This window comes from Lepidothrix coronata, unplaced genomic scaffold, assembly GCF_001604755.1.
Source record: "Lepidothrix coronata isolate B3197 unplaced genomic scaffold, Lepidothrix_coronata-1.0 Scaffold20, whole genome shotgun sequence".
Classification (NCBI taxonomy): domain Eukaryota; kingdom Metazoa; phylum Chordata; class Aves; order Passeriformes; family Pipridae; genus Lepidothrix; species Lepidothrix coronata.
The window spans coordinates 7,362,843-7,383,934 of record NW_016690200.1 but is presented as its reverse complement, the minus strand read 5'-3'; the positions used below and the strand labels follow the sequence as shown (position 1 = coordinate 7,383,934).

General features: G+C 44.4%; 1 protein-coding gene across 5 annotated transcripts in view; it reads left to right on the top strand.

Annotated features, from left to right (window-relative positions):
• CHCHD3 (coiled-coil-helix-coiled-coil-helix domain containing 3) overlaps nt 1-21,092 on the top strand; it is a 150,066-nt gene that overhangs the window by 76,758 nt on the left and 52,216 nt on the right. For 3 of the 5 annotated variants that reach the window (XM_017807810.1, XM_017807809.1, XM_017807811.1), the window contains exons 5-6: nt 14,532-14,546; nt 15,292-15,375. In XM_017807810.1, the coding sequence (XP_017663299.1) occupies nt 14,532-14,546; nt 15,292-15,375 (99 nt within the window). The remainder of the gene's footprint in view (nt 1-14,531; nt 14,547-15,291; nt 15,376-21,092) is intronic. The other 2 variants (XM_017807813.1, XM_017807812.1) reach the window with 1 other exon arrangement.

The following is a 21,092-nucleotide window of genomic DNA, read 5'->3' as shown; positions in this document are numbered from 1 at the left end:
CAGCAGCCTGATTGTATCTTCCCCTTCACGCTGTGGGTGCATCTTAATTTTAGAAAATCCCTCAATATCTTAAAAAGGGAGGGGAAAAAAAAATCCAGCAGAAAAGAGGAAAACTCCCAATTGGCCCTTCCTCCAGGTGGAATTGGGGGTGGGCTTGGATAAATCGGGCTCTCAAACCGTAATTTGGGATTTGGTCACCGGTGTCCTTTGGTGTCCGACTGCCCTCAGCTGGAATTTCCTGCTGGCAGTGGCACCATCTCTCCTTGATTTGGTGCTTTTTGATGGTTTTCCTTGGTGTCATAGCAAAAATCTTACTTTGAAAGCTTTTGTAGAACCAAAAAAAAGTTGTTCTTCTCTCCTTGGCTCCATCCTTGAGGGAATCAGTGGGGGAGGTTTCCTGGCCCACCTTGTCCAGGTCGCTATTTAATTTATAAAATAACGTTCTGCTGCTTTCCCGATTCCATGTTTGTGTCCAAAGCTGAGCTTTGAGCCGAGCTGGGGGAGAGATGGAAGGAGAAGCCTCTTCCCTGAATTCCCAAATCCCGCCGTGCCCACTCTTCCTTGGGCGGTTCCGTCGGTAACACAGGGCTTGGTTTTATCCCTGTGGAAATGGGAGACTCTCCAGCCTGAGCTCTGATTCCTCCAGCAGCAGTTGGGAGTTCCTTCTCAGTTCCTTCTCCTTCCCAGTCCCTTCCCTGACTTCCTTTGGATAAATCCATGTTCAGGGAGAAGTCAACCTCCTCCTTCCACCTCCTCCCCCCTCATCAAACTTCTCCACCCTTGGCAGCCTTTGGTAGAGGGTTATACCAACCTTCCACATTTTATTGCCAGATCCTTCCATTTTTCCCATTTATTTCCATTTTTTTTCCATTTTTTTTTTCCATTTTTATCTCTTAATTTATCACAGCCTTGATCTGAGCACGAGTCTTGATCTGATTCAGGTAAGCCTGGAGCAGGAGCTGAGCTGTGCCTGGGGTTTTACAAAGCCAGCCCTGCTACTCCAGCTCTGCTAAAATGCCTTTTTTAATTGTAAATCTGCCTGTGAGCAGGCAGAGGAATAAAATATTTTATGACAGTTATTCCTTCCATAAATATTAGACAGAAAAACTCGGTTACACACAGGGAATATCAGGATTAAATCTCAAAAGACTCTGATGTACCTGTGCTAACACCCCCCAATCTGTTATTTTATACTATTTTATACTGTTTTGTACCATTTCTATACCCTTATCCTGAGCCTCCAACTACAAGGATGGATCTTTGTCTCTCTTGTCTTCTGCTTTTTCTTTTCTGTTGTGCAAAAAACAAAAAGAAAAAAAAAGCCTTTAAAATCCTGTTGTCACTTTGGAGCTTTGAAATGTTTTTGGGAGCTGAACAAAGGGAAGATTAGTCAAATATTCAGGCTCTTTGATACTCCCTGTTACATTTCAAACAAACAAACAAACAAACAAAAACCACTGTAAAAGGATCAACGTTTAGTTTTGGTCCTGCTGAATTCGCTGGTAGGTTTGGAGTTCGGTAGGGACTCAAGTGCATCTATATAACATATAAAACTGGATAAATGTCATCTAAAAAATGTACAAATACAAAAATATCTACCCACAAGTGTGAAGGGGGTAGATATTTTTGGGGAAAAAACCCAGCTGTGTGCCCAAAGCAGGAATATTTGCTCTCCAGCTGTAGATTTTGGTGTAATTAGGAATTCCAAATCCCTGCCTGGGTTTCTTGTGCCCCTTGGCCACGGCTCTGCTTTAATTTGGACATTCTGAATGTTAAATATGGCCAAGAAATTATATATATTTATGAGATCATGTATCTGGTTTGAATAGGTAGATTCCAGTCTGAGAAATACTCACTTTAAATCTCAGTTTTTCTCAGGTTTAGGATGATGTTTTGTGTTGGTTTTGAGTGTTGGTCGATGCAGCAGCTCCGTTTATTTGCACTTTGGTCGTTTTGGTACAGCTTTAGAAAAAATAAACCCCATGTTCCTCTTAACTTATTTTTCTGTAGTGAACCCTTACAGCTAAAAATTCATGGAAAACTGGCTTTTTTTTGTTTTCTGTTTGTTAATCCTTAATTGACTCGGGTTGGCTCTGAGGAGATGGGAGGTTATTTCCTCATCATTAAGGGAAAAATACTGCCGGCTGCCTGCTACGGATTAAAGTTTCACAAAAGCAAACAAGACTCTCTTGAATTTGACTTTATGGGAGCTGAATTTGTGCACCTGCAGTGAGATTCCATCCAAAGCAGATTCCTGCCTCCAGCTTCCCTTTGGGAATGGCTCCGAGCCGGGGCCGTAAGTCACCGGCATCGGCGACGGTGGTGATCCCACCACGGTTGCCTTGTTGGGATTTCTGGGCCCAAATCCATTGGAACTTGGGCATGGAAATCTCTGGGCCTCGTTCTCCCGTCAGTTGAGCCTGGGAAATGGGAATGTGGCAGAGATTAATGATGCTCCATAGAATAAAGAGGGAAAAACAGGCATTTCCTGAGCTGGTCTGGGGTGGTCGGGAAGGGAAAATGGGAGTTAACGGCGCTCCAAGGGCTCTGGAGCCAGGCTGGGAGAGCTGGGAATGTTCACCTGGAGAAGAGAAGGCTCCAGGGAGAGCTGAGAGCCACTTCCACGGCCTAAAGGGGCTCCAGGAGAGCTGGAGAGGGACTGGGGACAAGGCCTAGAGGGACAGGACACAGGGAATGGCTTCCCAGTGCCAGAGGGCAGGGTTAGCTGGGATATTGGGAAGGAATTCCTTTCAGTAATGATTGTGGGGCCCTGACCCAGGTTGCCCAGAGAAGCTGTGGCTGCCCCAGATCCCTGGAAGTGTCCAAGGCCAGGTTGGATCAACCTGGAATAGCGGAAGGTTTCCCTGCCCGTGGCAGGGGGTAGAACAAGAGGATCCTTTATGTCCCTTCCAACCCAAACCATTCCATGATTCTAAATGCACCAGAAGATGCCTGTGAGTATTTTCTCACATATGAATGATTTTAATCTCATTTTGGGTGGTCAGAGATTGCTACACCATAAGGTTTGTTCTGAGAAAACTGGGATTTCTGTTGGAAAACCAGTTTTTTAGCCTCCTGGTCCCTGGCCATGTGTATCCATGTTAAATAAAGGCAGAGTGTCAGTGCAGTTTGAATTGCTGTTACCCTGCAGGCAGCTGTGATATCTTGCAGACTGTGGCAAGACAATTAAATGTAATTATAGCTATATATAAAATATGTATCATAAAAATTATTTCTTGTTTCCTGCGGTGCAAAAAACCGATTTTTTTTTTATTTTGACATTTCCTTTTTAAATCTCTTAACCTACATTGTCTTTGTTACTCCTCTAGACCCAACATTTTGAAAAAAGAAGGGCCTGGAAGGGACCTTAAAGTTCATCCAGTGCCACCCCCTGCCAGGGGCAGGGACACCTTCCACTAGCCCAGGTTGCTCCAACCTGGCCTGGGACACTTCCAGGGATCCAGGGGCAGCCACAGCTTCTCTGGGCAACCTGTGCCAGGGCCTTCCCATCCTCCCAGCCAGGAATTCCTCCAGTCCAGGTTTTTTTCCTGCTTCCTTGCGGAGCCACGTCTTGTTTAATAACCTGAAAGCTCAGCGGGGTGTCGTGTACTCTGCATTGTCAGGGCTGAATAAACCCTTTATTGGATCCTTTCCCCTATTTATGATCGGTCATGTTTCGTTCTGCGGATTTGTTTTAAGGACAGAGCAAAGCTGCAGCTCTCGGATTGTCCCTGAATTAACCTAATTTGAACAATTCTTCGCTGTTCCCAATTTCCCCCAAATACCAGTGACATTACTTAGGCAAATAGTCGCCGCTTCTCCCCGCGTTTCGACAATGAAGCCTTAATTCTCACGGTGGGTAGAGGAGTCTGTAGTGCATGACAAATAGATTTTAGGGCTTGCAGTAAAAACCCACTTCAGGAATCCAGGGGAGAGCTTTGCTTTCCAGCACTCGGAACGTCGGGCAGCACAAAAAAAGCTGGTGTAAAATGGACTATGTTTTAGCAACTCCCAGAAGAGGTGGTTTGTTTTGGTTTTTTTTTTTTTTTTCCCAAACTTATTATAGAAGTACTTGGCAGCTTGTATTTTCCTGAAGGATCATATTGACTGGGATGAAAGCTTTTTTTTCTGGAAAGGGCTTTTAAGTGTTTGCTTTCGCTTCCAGACTCTCTCACCCACAACGTGGAAATGTTCATGGTAAAATAAGAGTATTCCTGAAGAAGCTGTGTGGGTTGTGGATTCTCCGGGCACTGTACAGACAGTACAGACTCCTGACATCCCCCCTAAAAAGGAAAATTAAAGGAAATAAATATTTTTGGAGGTTGAAGTGAGAGCACAACTCATCCTCCTGCAGCCCAGGATGGTGCTTCCTCAGTTTTAGATGTTGTTGGAGATGCAGTAAGAGTTCCATGGATTTCCTTGAGCCAGAAGCTCTTGGCTCTGAAGCTCCAATTGTCTTTTCCTTAAAACTGTGGGCAAATAAAAAGGGAATCTCGGGATAGTCCTGGTGACTGAGAACATTTGTATCTCTAGAAGTTAAAATACCAGGTAGCTCGAGTTTGTCTTAGTTGTTATTGTACCTTCCTACTATTTACAGTTAAATTGGAGTTGTGGAATCCCAGAATGTTTTGGGTTGGATGGACCTTAAAGGTCATCTCATTCCACCCCCCTGCCATGGGCAAGGACACCTCCCACTATTATTCCAGGTTGCTCCAAGCCCCATCCAGCCTGGCCTTGGACACTTCCAGGGATCCAGGGGCAGCCACAGCTTCTCTGGGAAATGCATTCCAGCCCCTCCCCACCCTCCCAGACAGGAATTCTTTCCCAATATCCCATCCATCCCTGCCCTCTGGCACTGGGAAGCCATTCCCTGTGTCCTGTCCCTCCCTGCCTTGTCCCCAGTCCCTCTCCAGCTCTTCTGGAGCCCCTTTAGGCCCTGCAAGGGGTTCTCAGCTCTCCCTGGAGCCTTCTTTTCTCCAGGTGAACATTCCCAGCTCTCCCAGCCTGGCTCCAGAGCAGAGGGAATCCAGCCCTTGGAGCAGCTCCGTGGTCTCCTCTGGATTTTCTCCAGCAGCTCCAAATCCTCCTGCTGTTGTTCCCAGGGCTGGAGGCAGCTCTGCAGGGGGGTCTCCCCTGATTCCTCCTGACCCTTGATATCTCTTCAAGCAGCTGAGATGTTGTAGCAGAGTGTGAGTTCCAACTGGGACAGTTTTAGTGGGTTTATGTTTATTTGGGAAGGTGAAGAGCAGAGGAGGGAAAGTGGAACTGGGAAGGGAGAGGCTCGAGGAGCCTTCGGTGGTGGTTTCCTTTGGCAAACCCAGAGCATGGATTCCCTGTGCTTCCCAAAGTGCTCCTCAGCACTTTTTCTCTTCTTCAAGCTGGAAATTGTGCTTTTTGCTGCCTGGATTTCTCAGGGTTGGGAACAATGAGGCTGATGGTGGGAATTTGCTGAGCGGGGCCGCTCCGCAGCCTCTCCTGCTGCACCAGTCGTTGCACCAGTTCAGCATTCGGGTTCCTGCCTCAGCACTATTTAAATTCCCTCATGAGCTATTTTTTTCTTTTGTTCCCTGCTGACTGGATATTTTGCTTTGTTTGGTACTTTGAGTTTCATTTCCCATCAGTTCCTTCCACCGTGTAGCTGTTACCACACCCCAAAGGAGAGGCAGTTCTGCACAAAGAGCCCTTGAAACTCTTGGTGTGAAGATCTTTGTCATCCCATGCAAATTGTCATCCTGAGCGATAAGAAAAAAAGTTGGCAAGGCTGATTTTAGGCTTTTTTTTTTTTTCTTTTCTTGGTTATGGAAATAAAACAGCACAGGAACTGACTGGAAGAGGCTGAAATTTCGGCCTCAAATGAGGGTTTTTCTCATCCACCACAAGAAATAAAGCAGCTCCTCAGAGGTGTTTTGTGACACAGAGGTGGGACAAAAAGGAGTTGCCTCTTATGACCTCCACAATATAATATTATGGAATATAATCCAGCCATGACAGACTTCAACACATTTAATTGTCATCAGACTGAGGAGCTTTACAGCCCCCAAAGGAATCCTTATGGGTGGAATTGTGACGTTTTCAGATGCAAACATCTCAACTTTTGGGGTTTTTGCTGAGCGATTGGCTTCACTGATAACTTGTGGCAGCGAGTTCTGCAGGTTAATTATGCATTTAATTGGTTTCAAATTTGTTGCTTTTCAATTTCACTGTTCACTGAATATTTCCTCGGTCTTGTATTATGAGGAGGAGTAAATAAGAGAGCCTGGCTCACCTTCTCTGAACATTTAATTAGTTTGTGTCCCTCTCTCGTGTACACAGAGCACTTCTCGTGGCTTTGGGCTTTATGGATCTCCAGCTTCTTTCTTCTCTGAAGCTTTCTGCTGTGGTGACCAGAATATAAATATACAGAGAGTGAGTGACCAGAGCTCTGGGGTTTTATTTATATCAAATAATGTGGTCTCAGCGTGGTGCCTTCTCCTCTTGGCCCTTCTCTTCATAAATCTCCTGCTTTTATTTGCCTCTTGTGACACCCGGGACGAGTTTTCCTGCAGGAAGATCAAGTCTTTTCTCTGGGGCTTTAGAGGCAGAATAAAAAACTCAGAATCTAAAATTCAGAAGCTAAAAATCAGAATCTAAAATTCAGAATCTAAAATTATTCCCGTGGCTGGTGCAGAAGTTTGCTTCCAGGTTGTGTCCTTTGCCATTCATCCTCATTGGATTCCACCTTGGAAGTGTCCAAGGCCACGTTGGACAGGGCTTGGATCATCCTGGGATAGTGGAAGGTGTCCCTGCCCATGGCAGGGGGTGGGACTGGATGGACTTTGAGCATTTAATTTGATATTATTATCATCATCATCATCAATGTCATTATCACTATTATTATATTTTTATTATTAGTGTAAGATGCTGTTGATTTTTTTTTTTTTGAATATTCTCTTAACCAGCTGTTTTATTCCTTCCAACTGGGACAAAAAACCTTACAGTAAAATCTAGAACCATGTTTTTGGAACAGCCTCTGCCCTGAAATGTTCAACCCTCTAAATGTCATGTCAGCAAATGCACATGACAAGGATGGCAGAGCGTGGAATGTCCCTCTCTTAAATGTAACTCCTGCCTCCAATTTGTTAATTATATTCATAATTTCGAGGGTTTGTTTAGTTGCCCAGGCCCAAATTCCTGGCACACTCAGATAAATACCATCCAAACTGGGCAGGGCTTAAAAAAACCCAACCATATAAATGATTTTCATTATTCCAGTATGTCCTTTACAAAAAACCCAAGTGTTTCTTTTCCTCCCTTGTCTTGTCTTAAATCTGCTTTTCCCGTCGACTTTAAAATATTTTCTGTGCTTGGAATGTTATTTCTCTCCGTTCCAATTGTGCAAACACCAGCAGAGCTTGAAGTCTAACGATGTTAAACACTGCACAGCTGTGCAGTGACTCCAGGCTCTGCCCTGGGGGCTCCTGCAATAAATGAGAGGAGAAATAAAAGTGCAGTTGAGTGGAAGTTGGACCCAGAAATCCGATGACACGCGTTACAGGATTATGTGAAAGGAAGATGCTCCCCAATAATCAATGAATAAAATCAATCCCAGCCCCTTTCAGAGCTGTTTTACTCGAGGTGGGAATTCTCTCGGGGGTTTGTTGTGGGATAAATTGCTGAATCTTTTAAAGAAAGTGCTGAAAGACCAGCATTGTGATTTGGTATTTAAAATAAAAGACAGAGAGCATTAAATCACTGTGTTCCTCCGTGTGCTTCCTGCTGTTTCCCCCCCCACACTTTCCCAAGGCTTTCGTGGATCTGAAGTTTGTATTTAATAATTAAAAGAGTAACTATGTGATATTAACTTATCACTTAGGATTTTTGCACTTAGTTAAATATTTTAGGGGTGCAATGAAAAGAACTATGAACTGTCCTGTTATTTCCTCCTATTGGGTTTTCCAAGTGCTGGAAAGAAAGAAACAGAGCTGAAATTAATTCCTTATTAATTAGGATAAAAGTTGTCTACCCTTGATTTGCATGATATACATGTATATGATGATATATGTATATGTATGATACACATGACACACCAATTAGCTGGAAATATTTTCTTTACCATGTGAATTTTTTGTGTATCTTGGTGAGAAAAAGTGGGTTTGGGGAAAGCTGTGGCATTCCCAAAAATGCCCAAAATGATGTTCCCATGGAAATGCTGGGGTTAAATCCCTGAATATTTCACTGTTAAGTCATATATCCCATTTAAAAGACCAGCTTGTTTTTGAGTTATAACCTCTGTCTTAAATTACCTGCTGTTTCCATTTGTTTCATTATCAGTGGGGAAAACAGGAAATAGAATATTTTGATATTCCATTAATAGAATGGGAATAAGAAAAATCTCTGTTTGGCAATAATGATAAACAGAATGGCTGCATAATTTGGGACAGAATCAATAAGTTTTGATGGTTAGAAGAGTTCAGTTTTAGCAAGATCTAACTCCCAAAAAACACAGATAAAATACCTTTAGGACAATAGATTCTCTGCAGTTTTTAAGTATTTTTTTTAAGTAGTGCCTTTTTGAACACCTAAGAAAAAAAAATGAAGGTGCTGCTTTTATTGCACCCTTCAAATGGAGAAACTCCTGGATGGAAAGCTTAGATTTCAAAAGTTGCTCTGTACATTCTCTGTATTCTCTCATATTTGGATATGAGACAACTGAGATGGAGGTTTCTTTTCACTTTGGATTTCAGTGATGAACTTCTGGAAGTTCTTATGTTTTCCTTTGTTTTTTTTATTTTTTTTACATGGTGTTTTGTTTAAAAATGCATCAAATATTGGCTCACAGTGCCCAGTAATGACTTTTATTTCTCTTTCTGTCGCTTAATCAAGCAATTTCAAAGTACTTCTGTAAAATCGTCATTAGATCAATTCCGAGCACGGCAAAAAAAAAAGGGCAAAAATATTTACGGCTTAATGCAACAGCGGCGTAGCAGCAGGGATGGAAGTAGAACACAGTCCTGAGTCTGTTTATTGGCAGTTCTTTCCTGAATTTTACGGGATAATAATCCTCCTGCTCGGGTTTTATGGAGAGAAATCCACTTTGGCTCACACGGAGCAGCCTGCGCCGCTCTCGGTTTAACGGGAAACGACGTGTTTGACATCTGAGTGAAACACCAGAAGCTGTCAGAGACGGTTACAGACAATATTTGAATTGCTACAAATCCCTGGCAGCAGTACAGATAGTCCTGAAAGTGTTTGATCTTGGCTGAGTGAAAAGCATGGGTAGAGTTTCGGGAACAAGTCGAACCTCTCCGTCGTTCCCGTTGAGGTGGATACAGATTTGTTCAGCGGCTCTTTTTCCCTTGGAATTGTGGCTGGATGGAAACAGGAAGCTTTTCTAGTGAATAGAATGGTCGTGAGCGTGTTTTAGTTTTTATTTTCAAGAAATGAAGTCGTCAGAGTCTGTTGTTTTGGAAGCTGAACAGACCAGGTGGTTCGTTCCGGTAGGAGCAGAGTTTGGTGGGAAGCAGCACCTTGTGTTGGACATGGACAGGTTGGAGGGGGCTTGGAGCAACCTGGGACAGTGGAAGGTGTCCCTGCCCATGCAGGGGTTGGAACAGGATGATCCTTAAGGTCCCTTCCAACCCAAACCAATCTGTGAATCCCTAATTGCTCATTTTGAGTCGCTTGGTGCAATTGTGGGGTTTTTCTGCCCCGTGTTTCGGGGTAGGGTCATAAAATAAATCAGGCTGGAAGGAACCCCGAGTCCTCTCAAGGGATGAGTGACTCAGAACTTCCCTCCTGCTGTTCCTGCTTCTCCTCCTGGGGCCCTGGCCCTACACAGAGCCTGGGAGACCTTCCTGATGGAGAAGGCACAGCAGAGCTTGTTCCTTGTCCTTCCTGGGAGGTTTTCAAATCCCAACTGGACACGGCCTGGAGGCACCAGGTGTGGCCTCTTAGTTGGCCCTGTCACCTCTGAGGTCTCTTTGGGTCCCTCAGCTGTGTGTGCCTGTGCTCCTAAACCCCCCACCTCCTCCTGCAGCTGTCCCACCTTTTGGAAGGGGCTGCCCAGGGAGGTTTGGAGTCCCCACCCCTGGAGGTGTCCAAGGAAGGCCTGGATGTGGCACTCAGTGCTCTGGGCTGGGGGACAAGGTGGGGATGGGGCACAGGGTGGACTTGATGACCTTGGAGATCTTTTCCAACCTCAGTGATTCTGGGATTCTGGGATTTTTCTTATTCAGCTTTTTATTCTGGCATATTAACAGAAACTCTTCTCGTTGGAGCAACAACATCGATGAGCTTCTGTCTTGATGGATGGTGACATTCCCACGGATTTGGGTTGATATTCCTGTGGCTCACGTTGGAAACTGGAATCCATAACTCCTTTGTTTGGCACAATTTACATTTTTTTTTTTTTTTTTCTCCTTTGCTCCATAACGAGATTTAGTAAATGAGGCTTCGCGTCACATGTTCCGTTAGAGACCAGATCCTTAACGTCCATAAATTCAATTGTTTCATTTTCTCCATTAGCCTCCTCTCAATGTGATCTTTTTTTATCTGCGCTGCTCAGTCTTTCAGGACTTCATTCTTTGGAGAAAATGTACTGTAGCACATTTAGTGGTAATTACAAAAGCTTGTTTTAATTACAGTTGTCAAAGAACACGTTTTACGCCGCGTTATTGTCGCTGCCGTTTCTAATTCGGAAAGAACCTCTACCTTTTTTACAAGTGGAGATGAAAATTAAGGTCCTTCTCTTCGAGTGATGTGTCCAGATGATTTTGTGTGGTTAGGAGTGATTTTGTGAATATTGAAGGCTTCAAAAAGGAATTCTTTGAGGGGGGGAAGGGAGCAGCATATGTTCCTAAGAACGTCCATAAATTACCCCTGTTGCCTGTTTGGAATGATGCGTGGATTTATATCTCGAAATAGAAGTTTAAAAGATAAAAATGTGGCAATTCTACATCTGTTAAGTGTGGAAATTGAGAATTATTTATTGGGACACTGCAGGGAGTGGGTGAAGAGTGTAGGTTTGCTGACCATTGTTGTATTGATGAGGAACAAACCTTTTAAATCTGATTTTATCCACATTCAAATGTGAGTGCACAGGGTGAGTGTTGTCCACTGCGACAGGGTTTGTGGGCAGAGGAGTTTAATGGACATCAAATCCCTGGAAACATTCAAGGGAGAATGTTCTGAGCAGGTTGATGCAGCTGAAGGTGTCGCTGCTCATTGCAGGGGGTCGGAGCAGGTGAGTTTTAGGGTCCCCTCCAACCCAAACCCTTCTCTGAAAGGCTGAATAACTTTGACAACGGGACACTCACAGGCTGGACCTGAGTGATGTCGGTGTCAGTGAGTTCTGGGATTCACATCCAACTCCAGCCTAGGGATACACTTATCCAGTAAACTTCATGTGGCAAGAGATGGAAAATCTCCAGCAACACAACTAGGAAGGATCAGTTTGGAGATCTGCTGTCCCGTGGTGCTGGGACATCTCACCCATCCCACCCTCCCAGCAGTTCTCCCACAGGACTGTGGTGCTTCTGGAGCTGCTGCTGCTTCCTTTCCCCCCTTAATCCATTGATCCTTCCTTCAAAGTCCAGGGACCTGAGGCCTGCAGATATTCCATGGGACCTTTCCCAGCAGAGCCCTCATTGCTGGATCCATGTTTAGTTGGGCAAATCCCCTTCATCTCATAAACCCTTTGTGACAGGGGCTCTTCCAGCCCCCACACCCAATTCCAGGTCTCACTGGAAGCCTTGGATGTGCCTTGGGAGCCCTTGGTGTCCACTTACCCCATCCCCTGATGTTCTTGGTGGAGGAGATGACCATCAATCAGAGGGCTTGGAGATAACTGATGATAATTTATAAATTTAGTGTAAAACCAGACTCTTACTTGGAAGCAGGTCGTTCTTTTCCCAGGAAAATGCAAACTGGACCCATCTCAGGGGTTTTCCACTGTAAACCTGGTGTGGATAATAATGGATTTGGAGGTCGGAGTCGGCACCGAGGGGCAGCTGAAAACCTGGGACTGCTGAGTTTGAATCCTGCCTGCAAACTTATATTAAACTGCCTCATAATGGCTTTTTTTTCTTTTTTTTTTTTTCCTTAAATAATATCAATTTGTGGCTGCACACACCTGGAATCTCGTTGCATCCTGATAACCAGATTCCCTTTATTTACATTTTACGATTAATTATTAAACACACATTTTTTATGCTTATTTGCTCTGTTTTACCTTACAAGGGACAAAATAAACATGCATTTGTTGTATCCAGTGTGAGGAGGGTTTGGCTTCGTCACCAGGTGTCCCTGCAGGCGGGAATAAGGCCATTCCCAGGGAATTTTATTGGAGATATCCATTTTTTTCCAGCGATGGCACCTCATAGCAGAGCGGGGCCAAATCCAGCTCCTACTTTGGAAAACGAAACCCAGGTTGGCCTTTAAATGCTGATCCAACTTCCTTGTGATTGTGAGGAAGAAATTCAGAAGAATTTCAGAATCGGACTAATATTTGATGTTAGTGGTGTATTTTTGGGGTATTAAATTTGGGTGGTTTGGGGAAGATGGGCTGTGTCTCCTAGAAAACACCCAAATAAAGGCTTTTTTTAAGCAGAATTTCTTTGTGAAGAAGCAACAAACCAGTTCCAGTATCTCCTTTACACCTGAACAGCAGCGTTGAGCTAATTGAATATCCAGCTACTCTTAATTGTTTTCTCACAGCTCATTGATATTCACCAGGATCTTGTAGCTGTGGCCCCATAAATATAATATTGCTTTCCAGGTTTTTCTTTTTGGCACTGAATTCTCTCCTATTGGCATATTTATAGTCTCCTGTATAAATGAATAATTTTATTTATTACTTATTTATTTGAACTTTGCTGTGTCTGAGTTACTGTACAAGTGTCAGGAGTGGAAGAAACTCCTGTTTTCTGAGTTTCTTACCTGCCTACCAAATCTCCCAGTTACTTTCACAAGACGGGGACCCAAACCTTTGGATAAATAGATTATTTAGTATTCTTATAATGTAATATTTTTTTTTTTATCACTGATAGATCAGAGCAATAAGGGGCACGACTGGTAATTTTTTTTTTTGGCCCCTTTATATTTAGTGCAGTAAAATCTGGTTTGATCACTGGTTGTCCTGAGGGGCAGGGGACCAAACCCAAAAAACAACCTAAAAAACCAACAAACCTTCTGGGGCAGATCAAACTTTCCAGGGCAAAATCTTGCACTGGGATGGATACCCATGGAATAAACATTATATATTATTTTATATATATATATATAATATATTACCCTGCTCATAATATATAAATATATATAAATTTAGTGCTCAGATAGCATTAATTAATTAAAGCCATTTATCTTTTTTCATGGTGTTTGATCAGCGAGACACAGATGGGAGGAATTTAACCTGGAGAGTGAGGATGGGGTTTGTCTCTTCCATCATCTCTGAGCCCTTGACCTGTTGCTTTTACACCCTCAACACTTTTGTCCTTGTGATCCCTCAAGAATGGGATGAGGGAATTAATTCCTTGATGCTCTTGCCTGGGTTTTGTTGCACCTTGTTGCCTTCCCAGAGTCAGTTTTGCTGCTGCATTTCAGGCCATCAATAGGTTTGTCTAAAACACTGTGGAATTATGAGAACTGAAAACTGAGCACTGGGAAACACGAATTTTATGTTCTCTCCGTTTACACCAAAGGAATGTCGTGGAGATCACAGAGATTTCAGGGATCACGTGGTGGTTGGACAGAAAATATGTACCAGTGCCTTGCAGTAGTTTATCAGATATGGGATGTTAGACATGGAATGTTAGATATGGGATGTTAGATATGGAATGTTAGATATGGAATGTTAGATATTCTGGCACAGGGTGCCCAGAGAAGCTGTGGCTGCCCCTGGATCCCTGGAAGTGTCCAAGGCCAGGCTGGAGCAACCTGGGCTAGTGGGAGGTGTCCCTGCCCATGGCAGGGGGTGGAATTTGATGATCTTTAAGGTGCCTTCCGACCCAAACCATTCCATGATTCCGTATTTGGGAGAGGGTGGTTTTGGGACACACGACCTGTGACGAATTTCCAGCTGTTCCATAACCCCCAGGTCTGGGAGGAGATCAGGGATTATCTGTGAGGAGAAGCAAACCACGAGTGATACAAAACATGGGAGTTTGGCTGTGGAATATTTAGTGCAATCAGCTTTGAAAAAGCTGTAATTAGTGAGCCGAGGCTGATTAATTGGTGGTGGGTCAGGGCTGGAACATGAACGGGGGGTGGCAGCTTTGGTTCGGACAAGGTTTGGTTCATCCAAGAAAAATTAAATTAAATAATATTTATACTTATATTAAATAATTAAATAATAAAAAAAAAGAATTTGGCTGTGCTTTTTGGACTATTTTTGGTGAATTTGCATTAAAAAAAACCCAACAATTTCCAGGTAGTAGCATTTTTCTGGATGACAGATGATGACGTGCGTGTTTCGGGGTCTTCTTGTGCTCTTTCTGTTCACCACGAGATATATAATGAATTTAATTTTAAATTTTCCGTTTTTTTACATGCTTCAGGATATAGAAGTAAAGGTGAGTAGTTAAAGAAGGAATAACCGAAAATCCAAAGTTTTAATTGGATTTTATCATTAATTGTGGACCTGGAATGTGTTTGAGTTGATAATTTAGTTGTTAAATGCTTCAAACCCACTTCTCTGGTATTTTCACTGGAGAACTCAGAGCTTTGCATGTTTTTCTCTATGTGGGGGTTTTAATGAGTTTTTATAATTCCTAATGAGTCTCCTTAATACAAGATGTGGGGAAATTCTCCAGATGAAAAGCCAAAAACGTGTCAAATGTCTGGAAGCAGTGTGTCTTAAATGAACACCCAAGTTATATTGGTGTCAAAAATATAAATATTCAGAATTATTCTGTATTATTTTAAGTTACTGGACATGGGAGTGATCCAGTGGTAAAGGATTCCAACTTACTTTGTGGGTATTTAACCAACTGAGGAGTTTCCAGAGGACTAATTATTAATTAAAACAAACAAACAAACAAACAACATTTCGATGTACTTTTAGGCAGATATTGGAAGGATTTGGTTCTTTCCAAACATTCACGTGCTTAGAACTAAGTTTCCCAAAGTTCACAAGGTGCATTCCAATAAAAAAAATTAAAACCCCATCCCGGCCTGGTCCGTTCGGTTCCGTTTCTGTGACGTTCCCAAATCCATTTGGCCAAACTCTGGCACAACTGTTGAGGAGGGAAGGGAAAAAAAAAAGCACAATATCTTTGATCCAGTTTTAACTTTCTGCTGCCTTTTTTTTTTTTTTAGGCCAGGCAGCTGGAAGAGAAGGACAGGGAGCTGAAGAAACACGATGCCTACTACAAAGAGCAGCTGGCTCGGCTCGAGGAGAGGGTAAAGCCTTTTATTTGCCATTTTATGAGGAGTTTTCTGGCCAGTTCTTCTTTTTAAGGAGAGAAAGATTAAAACAGTGGCCAGAGGAGCTTTTTTTTTTGGTCTGAACTGCTTCTGTCTCTGGCTCAGTATTGACAAGATGGGAGGTTTGATGGGGAGAATATTGTTTTCTTTGCCGAGTTCTCACATTTGCCGTGGGAGTTCATCAGTCACAGGAATTACCTCCAGAGAAACGAAATCACGAGGTTATTTTCTGCCAACACTGGTGAAGGGCCAGTGGAAGTGAATAAATGTTCACCAACCAGCCTTAAAATTCCTTGGGAAGTGTGGAAGGACAGAGGGAATTTCTGCTTCCCTTGGGGGGAGTTCGTAATCCCCTCCAAAAGCCGTCAGGACGTGGCGAGTTTAATGTTAATTCCAAATTTATAGCATGTTTAAAAAGCCCTTTTTCTCCCAGTAAACCTGGAACTCAAGTGCACAGAACACCCCGGCAGGCTGTGGGACGTGCTTTAACATGTTGCTGTTCGCACTCTGGTTCTTTATGGGGTGTTATTTTATAGGATCTTAATTTCAAGTAATTGCTGCTGTCAGCGTTTGCCAGCTCCCAGGTTGGTTGTAACCTGAACACATTTCCCCCCCCATACCCCTCTGCCTTCTTCTTGAGCTTATCTGTTGTTGATTAATTCGGATTTTTGGTTTGGAGGATGATTAACAAGATACATATTCATTTATGCAGCTTAGCAGGCTGGGAGAGACCCCCTTGTTTTTATGGATTAGGGAGAGGAGCGTGTTGCATGAATTATCAGTGTGTATAATTGCTCTTAATGAATATTTTAAGTAGAGGACATATCTGATACCATCTCAGTGCTTTGTCCTGCCTTTTTGAAGATGACATTAATGAAGTCCGTGTTCTTGGCAATGAAAAAGAGTTTGAAAGGACGAGGGGAAATTAGTTTAATGGTTCTAAATCGGTGCATTATTTAAACAGCTACAGATTAAGATCTTTCACCACAAAACCCACAGAATACCTTCCTTATTCTGAATTAACTGGCTGGTTTGGGGGGGAAAAGCACCTGCAGGTTCTCAGCCAAACTGGTGCCTTTTGGGGTGGTTGTACCTGTACTCTCAGTGTGTGGTGCAAGTAAACCTGGAGTAATTCATGGCAAAGGGTGTGTGAGAAACCAGGGATCTTTGGAAGCTTTTCCTTTTGCCTCCTGAAGGTCTTATTCAGCAAATAAGGTTTTTTTCTTAGTTATTTTTACTGTTAGAGCAGGCTGTTGGTGCAGTACCTTCACTTGCTCCTGAGAAGTGAAGACTTCCAATGTGGAATCACGTTTTAACACGTGCATAAATATGTCATTGTGGTGTGCAAGGGGGGATAAGGACCTTTAAATAACTTCATTTGAGTTCTCCTGGGGTGTCATCCCCCAAATGCTGTGAGATAGGTGAGCTCTGCCACCCCTTGCCCATCTCCTTGGGCTTGGAATTCTCCAGGGCCACAGCAGGTGGTTCGGAATTCCCTGTCTTACACCGTGGATGATGTTTGCTCTGTCTTCAGAGTGGAGCTTTTGTGATACCAAGCCTTGCCTTTTCATTCTGACTTTTTATTTGTGAGCTAAAAAACCTCTTGCTTTGAGTTGTCATCTGGTTCGGTATCAAGGTACACGAGCATCTCTCTCCTACACAAAAAAAAACAGTTGTTGCAGCTCTGAAAGGAGGTGAACTCTGTGCTCCAAATGTGACTTGGAACTTGTTCAGGGATGTGGAGATCACAGAGTGGAAAGCTGGAGAAGCAGGGGGGTCGTGGATGCTGCAATTCCACCTTCTCCAAGGCTTGGCCTGCAGCCGTCGCCGAGGTTCATCTGAGAGCTCCCGGGTTGGGATTTTTGAAAGTTGGGATGGTAAATAGAGGTTTAATAAAACAGGAAGGCCTGGAAATCACAGAGCCTGGTGGAAGGCTGACTATTTGTTGCTAAACTCGTCCTGAAGGTGCAGAGTCAGAGCAGGGGGAAGATGAGAACGGGAGGTGTGGGGGGAGCGGAGCCGAGCTCGGAGGAGCAACATCAGGCTGGAGGAATGTGCAGTGTGAGTCTGTCACCTGTGACAGAGAATGCTAATTGCATTCTCAGATCATCCTCACATCAAATGAGCACACTTTAAAACCCCTTCAGCTGTGCCTGTGTGGTATTTCTGTGTGTTGCATCACCGGGTGTCAGAGCTCATCTCGATGATTAATTGGCTTTTTGATTACTTAGCTTTTTCAATTAGGAGCTTCTTATTTGTGTTCTTCAGAGCTGCTGAAAAAACAATGCAGACGTTGATAATAAAGGGAGATGACAACAGAACAGATTAGTGTCAGCCTGGCGTGCTCCTTATGGAGAAAATTATCCATATTCAGTGCCAGATGAAGTCTGTCAATTATAAAATATTTCAGTGACTGAGAGAAGATGCTCAACCTTTCCAGGGCATTAATACAGGACAGAATAACTGTGCACCAGTGACAGCTGCGATACTAAAACATTAACAGTTCTGTTCTCCGGGGGAATATCTGTTCATAAATTTGGTTTATGTGCTAAAAACCTTTTGATACTTCCCCAAAACCCAGCAATTCCCCGAACAGCTGCCAGTGTTTCTAGGTCAGGGACAGCACATCAGCTATGAGTTAGTACATGTTCCACAGCAGCAAAGCAATGTGAGGGAGTTGAACAAAGGAGTTAAAGAACAGCCTTCCCGTGCTCTCTAACTGACTGAGATGTGAAGGTGTTATTGAAGTGTTCACACATTAGGCTTGGAGAGAAATTTGTGGTTTTTGCTGCCCACTTACGGGCTGATGGTGCTTCTTGGTTGTGGTGAAGAACCAGAGTGGTGACACCACTGTCTGGTGTGTGCCCAACACTGTCCTAATGATTCACTTCCCGGTGCAAACTCCTGCACGTGGGTCAGGGCAATCCCAAAAAATCCCACAAATCCAGGCAGAGGATGGATGGAGAGCAGCCCTGCAGAGAAGGACTTGGGGGGGTTGGTGGATGAGAAGCTCAACATGACCCGTTGAAGCCCAGAAACCACCCCCCCCACCATGTCCAGGGCTCATCCCACAGCAGGGGCAGCAGGGGAGGAGAGGATTTTCCTCCTCTTCCCTTGTGAGACCCCCCTGCAGAGCTGCCTCCAGCCCTGGGAACAACAGCACAGGGACATGGAGCTGCTGGAGCAAATCCAGAGGAGGCCCTGGAGCTGCTCCCAGGGCTGGAGCCCCTCTGCTCTGGAGCCAGGCTGGGAGAGCTGGGAATGTTCCCCTGGAGAAGAGAAGGCTCCAGGGAGAGCTGAGAACCCCTTGCAGGGCCTAAAGGGGCTCCAGGAGAGCTGGAGAGGGACTGGGGACAAGGGATGGAGGGACAGGACACAGGGAATGGCTTCCCACTGCCAGAGGGCAGGATGAGATGGGATATTGGGAAGGAATTGCTGTCTGGGAGGATGGGAAGTCCCTGGCCCAGGTTACCCAGAGAAACTGTGGCTGCCCCTGGATCCCTGGAAGTGTCCAAGTCCAGGTTGGAGCAACCTGGGCTAGTGGAAGGGAGTGGCACTGGATGATGTTTAAGGCCCCCTTGAACCCAAACCATACTGTGACTCCATGATGATAAGGGGGCATTGGTGGCATTTTAAACCATTTGATTTTTCTAGAAAAAGAGCAGAGTAAGAAAGAGAACAAGTCACATCTGGGGCAAATTGAGCATCTTATTACCTGGAAGAACAACCCTGTGACTTTGTTCTCCAACATCCTCAGGTGTGTATCCACACTTCTGTCCTGTTGTGTCCATCATTTTGTTCAGCTCCTCCACTTCCACTTCCCTTGTCCCACTGGCTCGGTGTCACTTCCAAGCCCCAATGACTTGGAGCCTTCATGAGCATCTTTGCATCTCTAGTGTCAGGGTACCACTGGTTATGGTGCCCTCATTTTTGAGGTTGCCCTCATTTTTTTCTGGAGAGCAGCCGGGTCCCTTCACCCAGTTGCTTTTGCTTGACTCCATTTTTTAACGAAGGAATCCCGACCCTCTCCTGCTTCTCATGACGGTTTTGGCATCACCCAGACTCTCAGTGAGGTGTGTCTGTGTGTGCTCTGTCTCTGAGACTGATGGGACTCCCTGGTTCAAATTTCCTTCAGCTCTTTTTCCTGTTGCTCTGCTTCCTCCTGCTAATATGCATCATTAGGAGAATCATGCCCCAAGTCATGGGAGCAGAAGGAAATTAATTTTAATACACTGCTGTATGACACAACTGCTTAGTTTATCAGTGTGAATGAGCAAGAGATGTATCCCCATATTAATCAGGGTTATTTCTCACTGGAGCCAAGTTTCTGTGCTTGAGAGTTTCCTAGAAATACTTGCAGCAAGTGTTGAGCAGTCTGTGAATATGCTGATGGTGGGAGGTGATGGGATTATCCTGGAGAGGCTGAGGGAGCTGGGGGGGCTCAGCCTGGAGGAAAGGAGGCTCAGGGGGGACCTTCTGGCTCCCTAAAAATTTGGGACCTTCTGGCTCCCTAAAAATCCGTGGAAGGAGATTGGAGCCAAGGAGGGGTCGGGCTCTGCTCTCAGGGAACAAAGGGCAAGACAAGAGGGAACAGCCTTGAGTTGCACCAGGGAAGGTTTAGGTTGGATATCAGGGAAAAATTCTGCAGGGAAAGGGTGGTCAAACGTTGGAACAGGCTGCCCTGGGCAATGGTGGAGTCCCCATCCCTGGAGGGATTTAAAAGCCCTGTGGATGTGGCACTTGGGGACATGGGTCAGTGGTGGCCTTGGCACTGCTGGGGGAAAGATGATTTTAAAAGTCTTTTCCAAGCCACAGCATTCCATGATTCTGTGACTCTGTTAGCATTTGGAAGTTTCAGTGTTAGGTTGGATCCTGGTTTAACAATGTCCAGGTTACTTCCCTGATGCTCCTCTGCCCACTCCTTGATCTCCACGTGGCCCTGGGGGCTGGAATGTCCTTTGGGAAGGGAGATTCCTGCTCCTCCCGGGGCTCAGTGCCTGCTCCCAGCCTGGGAACACAGCCATTAACTTCAGGGACTGTGATACACTTATCTGCATCCCTCTTTCCCACTACTTCAGTGTTGAAGAAGGATTTGCAAATCCTGAGTTCAGCACTTAATTTGGGGATTCTCCTTCCCACGTCGGGGCTGTCAAGGAGCATTAACCTTAAGGTAAGATGAGCACAGGGAGCACAAAGCTCTGAGCTGATGGCACATCCTCTTCCAGGTGTTAAATGGTATTATCCATCCTGCTTGCCACAGTAAATAGGATTTTGCTATTATGATGTGTCAGGATTTTCAGAGAAATCAAATTTACCAGGCACTAAACTGCCACCCTCGCTGCTGAGCAGCTTTATTCTGGGATCTTGTATTCAGCCTAATCCTGTTGGTGGGAAATGCTTATACCAATTGTGTGGGGAAATTATAACTTAATGATCTCTCCCTCTTTCTAGTCAAGGCTCAGAATGGCCCTACATGCTTTGCAGTGATAGCCCCAGTGCTCAGGAAGGAGCTGAAGAGCAGCTTCCCAGCCAGGAATTGGCTTTTTTTGGGGGTGTTTGGAATCAGCAGGAGCTCTCGGGTGCCAACAGAGCGAGTTCCACGTTTGTTCAGATGCTTCAGAGCCTTGTTTACCTTTTCAGATCTCAACAACTAAATAATCAGGAGCTGTTTGCTGGCTTTTTTTTTTTTTTTT